Source organism: Notechis scutatus, chromosome 1, assembly GCF_049901735.1.
Source record: "Notechis scutatus isolate UNSWTSFEM ecotype Mainland chromosome 1, rNotScu1.2, whole genome shotgun sequence".
NCBI classification, from domain to species: Eukaryota; Metazoa; Chordata; class Lepidosauria; order Squamata; family Elapidae; genus Notechis; species Notechis scutatus.
In genome coordinates, this window is record NC_142009.1 from 164,205,808 (window position 1) to 164,219,573 (window position 13,766).

The window sequence follows — 13,766 nt, forward strand, 5'->3', positions numbered from 1 at the left end:
TATAGGAGAGTTGGCGGTGGTGTGTTCTCTCCTCTCTCTCTCTCTCTCTTTCTCTCTCTCTCTCTCTCACACACACACACACACACACACACACACAGGTTTGATCAGATCATTCTCTCGCTCTATCACCCCCACCTCGGCGGAAACAGCCATGATCTCCATGGTGGCCTGCAGCTGATCCAAGGTGTGTAGGCCTATGCCCTTTGGGCGCTTTGCCTCCCTCTACCTCCTGCAGTTGGCCTCTGTGTGGTCGCTGCCTCCTATGCATATGTGTGGGGGCACGGGAGGTCTTGTGATGAGAAAAAAAAACCTTCCCCCAAATAAGCCCAAGTGCTTATTTTGGGGCTCAAAAAAAAATAAGACTGGGTCTTATTTTTTGGGAAACATGGTATTAGTATTACTAATTGTTCTTAATATTAGTAGTATGTATGTAATTTAATTGTGGCTTAATAGAATCTCTTGTTCATTGGCTAGAATTTTTTGGGTAGATGGATGTCTATATACTATAAATAATAAATTTATATTTTATTATATTATAAAAAAGTCTTTTGACTTACCTTTCTAGAACTTGATGGTCCAACCAACTTGCGGCTTGTCAGTGAGACACCCTCTACTGCACTAGTCACATGGAAGTCCCCGCGAGCTCGTCTTACAGGATACCAACTTACTGTCCAGCCTGTCCCAGATGGTCATCCAAAACAATACACTGTGGGGCCATCAGCCGCCAAATATCTGCTGAGGAATTTGCAACCTGGCTCTGAGTATACTGTGTCTCTAGTGGCTGTCAAGGATAACCAAAAGAGCAATCCAGAAAAGGGAACCTTCACAACATGTAAGTGTGAAGTAGTCTTTGTTTACCGCCTCCCAAAAATGATTCTCAGAACTACTTAATAGCTTAATAAAGAAAAAAAATGACCCTAACTGGACATTTGAAATTTCATTAGCAAGGTGTTCAGATTAAATCTAACATTGTACCATCAATGGATTTTTTTAAATTGGGAAATTTATCAATGCCCAGGACTTAGTTTGGGAGTCATAAGATTGCCAAGTCTTTAAAGAAAACCACAGGTTTCTTATTTGACTTCCTTTAATGCAGCAGTCCCCAACCTTTTGGGCACCAGGGACTGGTTCCGTGGAGAAATGTTTTTCTGTGGACTGGAGGGGGCGTGGTTTTGTATGCTGCCTGCATCTCGCAGATGGGCTTTGCTTGTTTGCATGGACCGTTCCTGGCATGCCATGGCCTGGTGCCGGTCCACGGACTGGGGGTTGGGACCCCTGCTTTAATGTTAGCACTCTCCCTCCCAGAGCCTATGAAATGAAAAATAGCTTCAGGCTATGGGGGGGGAATATGGATCAGTTTTCCTCTGGAACCCCTAATTTCAGCACATTTCCTGCCTAATACACCTGTAAAATATTTATTATTAGTTTTAGTTAAAGAAAATAGTAAGTTTTATGGCATGTCTCTTAATCATGTACCTTATTAAAAACATATTTTTAGTTCAGCAAAACTTAAAAGCCATCAGGATGGCATAAAAAGGACTATAATTCCATTGTACCGGAAACAATTGTTTATTTCTTCCTTACTGTACAAAAATCACTTGAATGTCTTCAGTCAGACCTTACAGTTCTTGTATTTTTCCAGTGAAGCCATTTTCTTTAATGAAATACAACTTAAATGATCTACTTGAGGTCACATCCATGCTTAATTGATATTGCTTTGAGTGAAAACATAGATTGCTGCATAACGGTTAACTTAATAAACTGACCATGGCACATTATTATGAATAGCAGCCTTTCAGAAACTCAGAAAATCTACTTTTGCCATCCAGATGGGTGTCAGACTTTGTGCCTGACAAACTGTTTTTTTTCTACTGACCTAAGTAGACTAGTTAACTGCAGACAGTTGATCAACAGTATGGCTAAATCAATGAATTAGCTATTGTATACAAGCTGTGTTTGGCTGATAGATGTAAACATTTTCTAATTTAGAAAGGTTAGTTCGTATCAGACTTGGCTGAATCTGCTACTGGTTGTTTTCTGGCTTGTATGTGTTCCAAATTAAATGTTCCTGAGACCTAAGATGCATGCCCAGTTATATTCCAAGGTCATTCTAGGCTGTGATTCATATGTGGTATCAAATATTCAAAATAAAACCTGAAGGAACTTTAAAATATTTTTTAATCACAATTGCTACATAGTAGCTATGGCTATGTAGAGATTTTTTTAAAGTAATTTTTGATTCCTAAGCCACTGTTTAGCTCAATTTCTTCAACTGGGTTGAAATAAATAATGAAAACCGTTTACAAACGTGAAATAACTAAGACAAGGTATATTAGGTTTACTCCTAGATTTAAAATGTTGTATTGGAATTGATGACCTCTGGTTATCACAGGACTATGATGGAACCGCCAGCTGAAGGAGAGGAGGCTCCAATAGCAAAGGGTAAAAGATATTCCAGGTTAAAGTCCATTGAGGGAGGAAGCATTTGAGGTCAGACTCTGCAATTTCATAAGTAAAGGTAGTCAGTCTGGCAAGATTCTTTTAAACTGGTGATCAACAATAAAGACATCTATTTGAACCATTCTTAGAGCTCTATTCTTGAACTATTCTTAGAGTTTTTGCACCTGACAAGATTAACATAACTGGTGATTAGTATGTGTAATGTACGATAATAAATATTTTGTAAATCTGTGATTTTAAATTTTAGTTACAATTTAATTCTGTTTAATTTTAAATTATCTTGCCAGCCACTTTGACATGCTTTTTAAGTATGAAAGCAGGCTATTAATAAATAATACATATATAAACTGCTATCTCTAAGCTTGGCTTTATATTTGATTTGACAGTGCAATCCACAGGCTCAGTTCCTCCCTATAACACTGAAGTGACAGAGACATCCATTGTTGTTACCTGGATACCTGCACCTAGACTTGGTTTTAAGGTAAGAAATTAGGCTCTTACTGTCTCTACCCTACTGTTCATGAATTGCTGGCTCACAGCAATTGTGGATAACTTTGTTTGGGAAGGTTTTTTTGGGCCTTTTTAGTATATAATTACACATTGCTAGTAATTGTTTAACAATGTGTGGTAGTTTTTGATAAATTGATCCAAAACTATACATATATGTAAATTCTAATGTGATAAAGGAAGACAATAATGTTCATAAAGATCTCAGCTTGTTGTCCTGATTAATTTTTAATAGCCATCCTAATTAATTTTATTAAATAAAAATGCCATACTGCTTTCTAGATAAGGACTACTCTAGAAATGTTTTAATTTGCAAATAATAAAAATCCAGATGGTATTCCAGGAAAAGTCATTCTGGATCTGGAGTGAACAATTCTACAGTAATATTTAACAAAAATGAAAAACTATAATTGTTGATATTTAAGAGCTTTGTATTAGTCTTTTGGAGTTCCCAAGACAAGAGAAAAAGTAAGAAATAAGATAAAGAACAGCCCCCCCACCAAAAATATATATACAAGAGGACAGAAATTTGTTCTAAGCTTTAACACATAACCTATGGAACAATTTTCAGCTTGATGAAAAGGAATGTTAGTAACAATTTTGCATAGCAAAATCATCCAAATTTTGAGATTTTTCTCTGTTAAAGTTGAGTATAAGAGAAGTGGGAGTGCACCCTGCTGACTGGGGAAATTTTGGGACTCGAAGTCCATACATTCTTAAAATTGGTAAGGTTGAAAACTACTAGATTCCTGCTGTCTAAAATTATTTAAGTTATTTTTTAAGATATTATTAAAACCATAAAATATCTTATTCCTTCGCCTATCCATATCAACATTAACTCTTACATTGGCAGCTTTAATTCTATATGCATTTCTAACTTATATTTCCTGAAAATTGACCAGATTATCAGAAATATATGTAAATTCTATGAGGTTCATCATTCTTGTCCTAGCATTGGACAGAAACTAATATATTATTATCAGCGAAAGATTGTTTATTCTTTTCCTATTACAGCTAGGAGTGAGACCAAGCCAAGGTGGAGAAGCTCCAAGGGAAGTCATCTCAGAATCTGGAAGCATTGTTATATCTGGCCTAACTCCTGGTGTAGAATATACCTACAGCATTAATGTTATTAAGGATGGTCAAGAAAGAACGACACCTATTGTCAAGACAGTAATCACACGTATGGGTCATTTAATTATCTCATTATATGGTGAAGCAAAGACACCAAAGCTACTTAGTCTCTAAGTGTGTCCCCACTAACTTCAGTGGAAATATTTGGAGTCAAATGATTTTCTTAATAAAACATTTTCAGAAAATATCTTAATATAATTTGAGATAAGAAAGGTAGGAGTAATGATGTGATTTCATAACTATATTTTTATAACATATTTGTAAATAGTGTTTAAAATAATGACAAAATGTGCATTATCTAAATGAAGATTGGTCTTATCAATTTAGAAGGAACCCTGGGGCTATAGTTGCTTATCCTGTCCTATAGATCAACTCGCAGAGATCAGCTGCTGTTGGAAAAAGTACTACTAAGCTATCAATATAGATCTGAGTTTAGACAGTCATTTTACCATATCTGTGACATAAAAAATATTGCAAATGGAAAGAGCAATTGTTAAACCCTTCTCCTGAGGTTCGATTTTGTGTCTTTAAAGCACGAGAAATGACAAATTTTGCTTTTTTTTCTCAGCACCATCTCCTCCAACAAACTTGCATCTTGATTCTAACCCTGACACTGGAATCCTTACTGTTTCTTGGGGAAAAAGCACGACTCCAGGTACCTTATCCTTGCCCATGAATCTCCTTTTGACTAGAGTACTCCAGCTCTCTGGAATAGCTCACCTGAGGCTTATGCCAACTGAATTGATATTTCTAATACTGTTGGTAATCAGGTTATTGGTATGGGATAGGGTCTAGCAGGTAGTTTTCCTAACAGGAAGTGGCTCCATTTTCTAGAGTATTTTGCACATTTTGAGATACTCTGCTGAGTTTTGAGCTTCAGGCATTTAAAATTAATGAAAAATAACATAGTATGTGGTAGAATAAAAATTTGATGTTTGATAGCAAGAAAAATCATACTCTGATATAGAAATAATCCTCTTAATCTATGGTCTAATAATTAAATATTACTTCAGCGTTGACCAGAATAAGGATAGTAAATATCAAATGGTCCTAAATCAATATTTGAAAGGTATATAGACAATTACAGCTGCTTGATCTTGAGTGTTAAAATAATTGAATATTTTAAAATAACTATACTGATTCCTATATTTTAAAGATTACATTATGTGTTGGCTCTTTGTCATTTTGTATTAGATATCACTGGATACAGAATTACAACAATCCCTACAAACGGGCAAGAAGGCTACACTCTGGAGGAGCAAGTGCAAGCAGAAGTTACATCCTGCATTTTTGAAAATTTGAGCCCTGGTCTGGAATACAATGTCAGTGTTTACACACTCAAAGATAATCAAGAGAGTTTGCCCATCTCTGAAACCATTACACAAGGTAAATTAAAAAAATGAGCAATAAATCTGGTAAATTACAGTTGCTCTCCCTCTCTCTCTCTTTTTCTCCCTTCCTCTCTCCTCCCTCTCCCTCCCCCTCTCCCTCCCTCTCACACACACAGTTACTGTCACTTAATTCCTAGAAGACCAATTGTATTTAACACAAGAATTGTAAGAAGATTGTAAGAGCCAGATGAAGAAACAATCCTACAGACCATCAGAGAAAATATCAGAGCTTAGGGGAGAATATTTTACCTTCTGGTAAAATATCTTTGAGCCTTTGTTGCATCTCTTTTGCTGTCTTTTCTTTTTTATATGGAGAAGAAATCAACTATCAGAGATTACTGATGGCTTTTACAAAGCAAACTTGATACTGGCAAGCATATGTGCTGCAGCTGAAGAATGAAATAGCAAAACAAGAGAATGAAATATTATTTTTTAAAATTTATATTCTGCTTTTTCTTTAGAAGTTCAAGGTGGAATATATAGTGTTCCTCTCTACAGATTTTTTCCTACAATCCTGTGAGGCAGGCTGGGCTAAAATCACCCAGTAAAGGTAGATAACATTGGTTCTCCTCATCCTGGTCCAGATGCAACACCTTCACTCCTCCATCTTGAGAGTGCTTCCAACAGTGTGGCCAAGTTGGTAATTTTTCTGGGAGATTTCTGAGAAGTCCCATGATGGTCCTTTCTTTATCTTTGCTTATTTTTTGGCAGCATTTTTGTTAGATTGAACTCTAAATCTTATTTCCTTATGATACATAAAACAGTTTTGAAAATTGGAAGAAGAGTAAAATACTTCGCTAAATACTAGTTATTGTAAATTGTGGTGTTATTACTATAACAATATTACAATATCACTATAGGTTCTTTACTCTTTGTTTCATTTTTAGTTGAAGTAACTTGATGTTCATTCCGTTTTTTTTTCTCTTGTTCTTTGTCCTGTTTTGCGTCTGTTTGTTATTACCTCCATATTTTGCTGTCTAACTCAATAGAGGTGCCCCAGCTTACTGACTTAAACTTTGTTGATGTAAGTGATACAAGCATCGGCATAAAGTGGACCCCAATAAATACTTCTGCCATTATTGGCTACCGCATCAAAGTAATTGCCACAGGAGAAACTGTCCCCATTTTTGAAGATTTTGTGGATTCATCAGTAGGATACTACATGGTTACAGGCTTGGAGCCGGGCATTGATTATGAAATCAGTGTAATCACACTCATTAATGGCGGAGAGAGTGCCCCTACTACGCTGATTCAACAAACGGGTGATTAGTGAAAAACTACTGAATTAAAGTGCTGTTTCATGATGTCACTAGCTGCTTGGACGACAAGTAGAAATAGCCCCTTTACCACTATTTTGCAGTGGGGATGACCAGTAGCTATTTTTTTATTTTTAGATAGTAAATGAAAATTGGAAGCCTGTGCATTACCACCCATTTGCAACCATCTGCATTTGGCTTATTTAACTTGTGAATCTGCAGTTGGAAGTCTCTTATTTTCATCAGATCCTATTTTCTTAAACTCTAACATTTGGTGGAAACATGTAACATTCATTCTCATAATTTCCCTATCAGAGAGGGAACAACTATACAATGCAATATTCTTTGCCACATCAGTTTGAGATGTGCAAAGTTTTAGCATATATGATCCTCACATAGTATTTATATATGATAGTGGCCCAAATGTTGAAATAAATCCCCAAAATGACATGGAGAAAAAAAAAACTTCCTCCAACTCATGCTAGTGACAACTATGGCAGTATGGGAAGATTCTCGGTAGTGCATGTACCAAACATGACCTGAGAATTCATTATGCATGACAGGCTAGTGTTTATTCTACTTGAATGGCTACTTTGATGAAGTCATTGTACAGTGGAGTCCTACTAGAGACTTCAGAAAAGTTGTTTAGCCTCCTTTCCTGCATGTGTGTCAAATGTTATAAAAAAAGGTATGTACTGTTTCCTTCATTGTGCTGCTGCAAAGTAAACTTAGCCTCTCATTTCATAATCCCAAAAATTGTGTTATATAGTTGTAAAGGATCTCAGTCTGAAGAAAAACAAAACAATAGTAATAATATAAGAGATAATTGGAATCCACAAAGGTTGAACTGAGAGGTTAAAGATGCTTTACAACATGCTTTGGTTTAAGTGGAATTAAAAATAGACAATTAGAAAGTTATTTGCATGTGTTTGGCTCAATAGTGGATTTTCTTTGTGCATGAGCTTGCATATTTTTGAATCATTATTGAAGCTATCTCTGCTTCTTCTGAAAATATGTAAATCATTATTATTTAAATTCAGCTGTTCCTCCACCAACGGATCTTCGTTTCACCAATGTGGGACCTGACACTATGAGAGTAACCTGGACTCCACCAGCATCTATTGAATTGACCAGCTTCTTGATTCGCTACTCACCCATGAAGAACAAGGAGGATATTGCAGAACTTTCCATTTCACCTTCGGACAATGCCGTGGTTTTAACAAGTAAGGCATTTCTTCAAATTGAAAACACTTGATCGTGTAATGCTGATCTCTTGGGAGATGTATGAAAGGTTAGGTGCCTGAGCTTTTAGCTACAATGGATTTTCTTCCACTTTTTATAATCAGCTATAACATTCTATAAAAATAGTTGAAGTACCTGAGAGAACATATGGCACTATAAATTAGAGGAGATAAAATATTGAATTATAAAGTAACATAGATATTATATATATCTATGCATATATTAATCCCTATTGGAATTAATCTAGCCTTCAAATATCTTTTTTCCTTCAAAGTAGAGAAATTGGTTTATCATGCATCATCTTTCTTCATGACTGGCCATATAATTCAGAAAAATCTGGAAAGCCAGCAGTTGACTATTTTTTGCTTTCTTCTTTTAGTTGATATGATAGAATAAGAATAATTGAAAAATTTCCACTTAAATTCAGTTTATTGAGTTATTGACTTGCCGTTGATAATTAGCATAAGCTAGATAGCATTTTTCATTAATTAACTCAGAGGTTACTGCCTTTTTTAACCTTTTGACCCTGCAATAAAATTATTTTTAACTCTCAGAACCCTTTCATAAAAATGGCAAAGAATACAAAGCCTTCACAATGCAATACAAATCACATTTCATAATCCGTATTTTATGTTTAAAACAATAGAGAAGTGGTAGGCTGGCAGCTGAGTTATGATGTGTTTAAATTTCCATCATTGCAGATCCTAGTAAGTTCAAAAAACAACGTTTGAATCTTTTTATAATTTAACTGCTATGTATTTTATGCAGTATTAAATGAATGATGGAAATAATTATAAATTCTGTTCAAATTCAGTTGATTTTAAGGAAATTCTTATAAAGACAATGGCTTGAGGCAATGATGGCTAACCTTTTTGTCACGTGCCTGCACCCATAATGCACTGTGCATGCTACACCTCACCTGTGCTCCCCCCTCCCCCTGCGCATGTGCATGAATCTCTCGCCCCCCCCACATGTGGCAGATACCCGAAAATCAGCTGGCTGGCGGGAGGTGTGTGCGCATGCGCAGTGGAACTGAGCTGGGGCGACGGTTCATGTGCCCGCAGAGATGGCTCTGCATGCCACTTCCGGCACGCATGCCATAGATTCACCATCACGGGCTTCAGGCAAAGGCTGGGTATCATAATCCCAAGGAGCAGAGGTGTATGGAGAGATTTGGGGTTGGGAATGAAAATGATCTTCGCTAATACTCGGATATCAATGTGGTTGTAATCTTTCAGATCTCCTTCCCGGTACAGCATACTTGATCAAGGTTTACAGTGTATATGAACAACATGAGAGTAAACCTCTGAGTGGAGAGCAGAAAACAGGTATGTGAAACAACAAATATAAAATAAGTACCGTATTTGCCGGCGTATAAGATGACTTTTTGCCCTGAAAAACATGCCTCCAAGTGGGGGTGCGTCTTATACGCCGGTAAATACGTTGTCACCGGTGCAAGAGCGATGGGGGCGGGGCTCCGCAACTTGCGAAGCCCCTTCAAGCCCAGCCGGAGTCTCTCTTCCTCCTCCTCCCCCCCCCACCCCCCGACCCTCCGCCCAGCTCGGGGCGCTTGCGGAGGCCAATCTGGAAGTGGGGTGGGGTGGAGCGGGAGGGTCTCTGGCGGGCCGCTTGCCCAGCCCCGAGCCAGCGTAATGGCCCGGGAGTGGGAGGGAGAAGGTGGTGGGGGTGGACTGTGGCGCCCCTCCTTCTGGGCAGCGGGGCGGGGGGCGGCAATTTGCTCCTCCCGCTTCTCCCTCCCTCTTTGAAAGACCGGGAGGGCTGTGCTTGGGGCGGGGGGGGGTGTCCTCGGGAAGTTCCTGATGGGACCCCGCTGGGCAGGGCCACCCGGCTCCCGAGCTGCTTTCCAGGGTCCCCTTGGGAAGAAAAGGGTCCGGTGGGCGGTGGAAGAAGGCGAGGGACCTCCTCCCACCCCCTGTCCCGTCCCATCCCTCCTCTTGTCCCCTCCTCACTTAAGAGAGAAAGATCCGCCTCCCCTGCACCGAGCTGCCACCCGGCGCCGCGTCTCCCGGCCAGCGCGCGCTTACGGGAACCGGCCAAGCGACTTTAAAACCGGCGGAGGCCAGAGATAGCCGGAATTACCCTCCACACCACACACACACACACACAGAGAGAGAGAGAGAGAGAGAGTTGGCAGCTGTCTATCCCCCACCCTTGGAGTCCCGATGGCACGCACGCGGGGGCTGTCACAAAGAAAGGGAGAGGAATTGAGTGCCAGCCTGAGAAAGGCGAAGCTGCCTCTCTAAAGCATTTTGGTGGCTTTGTAAGTTTGGGGGAAAGGGGCGGGGGTGTCAATCAAGAATTATATCCAGAATACCCCAAGTGTTACAACTTACCGTATTTGCCGGCGTATGAGATGACTTTTTGCCCTGAAAAACATGCCTCCAAGTGGGGGGTCGTCTTATACGGCGAGTATATAACAAACTCTATATTTTGAGTGGAAATGTTGGGGGCTCGTCTTATACGCCCAGTCGTCTTATACGCCGGCAAATACGGTATTTCTTTAATTTTTGCATGGAAATAAAACCATTGTTTATATATCTCCCTTTTATGATTGTACCATCATTTGAGCTAGAATAAGCACAAGCGCGCACACACACACACACACACAAAATGTGGTTTCAATGTTGATATTGTAAAGATTGTAAAATATGAGATTTAGACCATGATTAGCCAGGTGTCAGCTGGAGACCAAGCAGGGTCCTTCAGACAATTAGATTTACAGAAAAAAAGTTCTTTTCCAAAAACAAACATGATTTCAAAGTTTCAGCAATCTAGCGCGGATTAAATTAATTCACATCTGTAGGTTTATGTATGTAGTTTTCTTTTTGCAAAAAGACATTAACCAGTCATTGAAGTTTGGGTTTCTATTGTATTTTCTTGTGAAATAGGCCTTGATTCCCCTACTGGACTGGATTTCTCAGAGATAACAGCCCATTCTTTCATTGTCCATTGGATTGCTCCTCGTGCCCCCATTTCTGGCTATAAAATACGCCATCACCTTGAGCAAGGTGGAAGTAGACCCAAAGAAGTCCGTGTTGCACCGTCTCGCAACTTCATCACTCTCACGGATCTGATTCCAGGGTCAGAGTATGTGGTTAGTGTATCTGCCTTCTATGGCAAAGAAGAGAGTTTGCCCTTAATTGGACAGCAAAGTACAGGTAAGAGCTGAATAAGAAAAATAATTTCAAATTATTAGTATCTTTGCCTCCTGAATCAGATTTCACTTTTGGAAAAAAACAAAACTCTTTCCAAAAACTGAATTTAGCAATTGAGTCAGAAACTTCATTTTAATGCGTTTGGTGTGGTATATAAACACAAGAACCTAAATGTTTAAAAGCAACTTTTTGAAAAATGAAAAGATGCATTGCAGCAACTTAATTTATATAGGGACAAAAATTCCTACACGTTTATTCTTTATTTATTATTACTATATGCAGAGATCCAACCCTATATCTCTGCTTGCTCTCTTTTCAACATAAAGATGAAAAATGTGACGGTATCTGCAGCCCATGAGCCAGGGAAACTTGGAATATATTCTACTGACATTAAATACAATAATAAGAAGAAGGTGCTTTAGGTGGTTATGAAGAGTGTGAATAAGATAAGGAACCTCTGAATCTGTTTGTGGAATACCAGTTTAAAATACTGAGACTGTGCAGATATTGAAAATTATTCAGATGAAGTGTTTTGGACCTTGTGAACACAGGACCTCTCTGCTGTTAACGTTGCAGTGTTTTTTTCAGACTCCTTAATCCAAAGTAGAGAGGTGCTGCGAGTGAGATGAGAATATGAAAGTTGAGAGGTGCTGCCAGCTCCCATTCAGACTCTATGGGCATGTGTGCAACCTTGTATTGCACTTGGAAAAGGGCTGGGGCTTCTGTTTTGATGCTTGTCAGACACTTGGCTGCTGGATCATTTCATTAATAATTTTAAAGCATGCATTCCCTAATAATCTCTGCAGTAAGACTTTAGTGGTCATTATGTGGTACAGGTTTGGGCAGGACAAAGCAATTGTACTATTTTGGAGAGTTGGGGTAAATTGGGCCCCAAAGGCACTAAAGAAGCAATGAAGTATGTTGAAGTTGGCAGAATTGAAAATTCAGCCCATGTGGGCTTCCTCAACTAGGTATGCAAAGCCTACCCATACTTATTTCTGTCTTAATTGCTTTACAAAGAGGAGGAATCCCATATCTGAAAATTACCCCTTTGTCACTGTATTTTGGCAGCGTGATTTGGGAAACTTTAAAGTCTGCAAAAATGGATATATATATATATATATATATATATATATATATATATATATATATATAGTATAACAATTAAAAGATTAATGACATAAATATTAAACATTGCTGTTAAAAATATTCCTAGTTTCTGATGTTCCAAGAGATCTACATGTGACTGCTACTGGCCCCACTAGTCTAGTCATTTCTTGGGATGCACCTGCTGTTACAGTTCGATACTACAGAATCACATATGGAGAAACAGGTGAGCACTATTGGATGCTGATATTTGTAAGAAAAGATTAGCCTTCAACTGAAAAAAATAAGGGGATGGTAACAGCAATGCATAAAAATCAATGATACCTGGTAATGGAATATGAGTTAGAAAGGTGATAAAGGGTGTTCCTAAAAAAATGTCCTTCTCACTTTAAAAAAAAAAATCAGTAGCACATAGCAGATCTGAATCCAACGAGATTTGAAATTATGACTCAGACAGTCTTAGTATAATTGTAATATACAGATTTATATTGTTTGATCATAATGTAATACAAATTTAGAAGCACTTAATGGATGACTTCACACATTATATTTTAAACTGTAGATGTCAGGTCCATGCAACCAAGAATCATTCATGAACAGACCCAAATAGGTACTTAATTGTTGATCACCGATATTACTAGAATCTCACCAAACTGTCTACCTCTCTTGGGAAATGGCAGATGGAAACCCAAAGGTTTAACTTCAGACAGTTCTTTTCTTGAACCAATTCCAAGCTGGAATGTCTCTTTACTCCTCATAGAAGGGCTCCTTTCCTTCAGCCAGAAATGGCTCTTCGGTGTTAGAAAATAGCAGCAATTATTTAGAATATCTGCTGGGTATAGTCCATGGATAAAGGGTTTCAATAACTAAGGAAGGCAGACTATTAGTTTAAAATACACCTTTAGAGCTGCATTCTTGGAGTTTTGAGAAAACTTTTGAAATAACTTTTGGAGATATCTTTGATGCAAGTTATTTTACAACAGCCAAGAACTAGGTTAAATTATCTATTCTGGTTTTTCAGATATTTTTATAGTTTAGTTAGAAGATGCTACTAAACCATTAATTGCTGTGGCTGGTCATAACAGTATATACATTTTTCGGGACTTCTGGCTGATATGACAACGAGATTGGATGAGAGGAGCGGGTCTCTGTGCTCCCGCGCCAAGTTCTCCCTGTTAGAGGGCTCCGAAAAGAGTTAGAGCCACCTTGTAGGGGTGGTGAGGTGAAGAGGGGCGCCCTGCAGGTTGCGGAGAGCCGCAGCTCTTCTGCTCGGCTCAGGGCTTCTTGCCTTCATCTATGACGAGGAGAAGAGGCAGACATTATGGCTGCTGTGAAACTGGGACAGCCGAGGCAACAAAGAAAGTGCAGGAGCTGTGTAGATTAACAGTGACTGGAGCTGGGTGAGAAGATTCCTTTTTTATTTAGACCCTAACTTTAAAAGAAAAAAAGAGAAAATCTATGAAAAGAGACTCTTAGAACTGTTTGTTAAAGCA

At 38.5% G+C, this 13,766-nt stretch overlaps 1 protein-coding gene across 4 annotated transcripts in view; it reads left to right on the plus strand.

The window, feature by feature from the left end:
* The window catches only part of FN1 (fibronectin 1), a 90,870-nt gene that overhangs the window by 49,454 nt on the left and 27,650 nt on the right, over window positions 1-13,766 (plus strand). For all 4 annotated transcript variants that reach the window (XM_026673150.2, XM_026673151.2, XM_087949409.1 and 1 more), the window contains exons 21-29: window positions 566-832; window positions 2,847-2,941; window positions 3,982-4,150; window positions 4,670-4,756; window positions 5,296-5,487; window positions 7,789-7,971; window positions 9,229-9,318; window positions 10,900-11,169; window positions 12,383-12,499. In XM_026673150.2, the coding sequence (XP_026528935.1) occupies window positions 566-832; window positions 2,847-2,941; window positions 3,982-4,150; window positions 4,670-4,756; window positions 5,296-5,487; window positions 7,789-7,971; window positions 9,229-9,318; window positions 10,900-11,169; window positions 12,383-12,499 (1,470 nt within the window). The remainder of the gene's footprint in view (window positions 1-565; window positions 833-2,846; window positions 2,942-3,981; window positions 4,151-4,669; window positions 4,757-5,295; window positions 5,488-7,788; window positions 7,972-9,228; window positions 9,319-10,899; window positions 11,170-12,382; window positions 12,500-13,766) is intronic.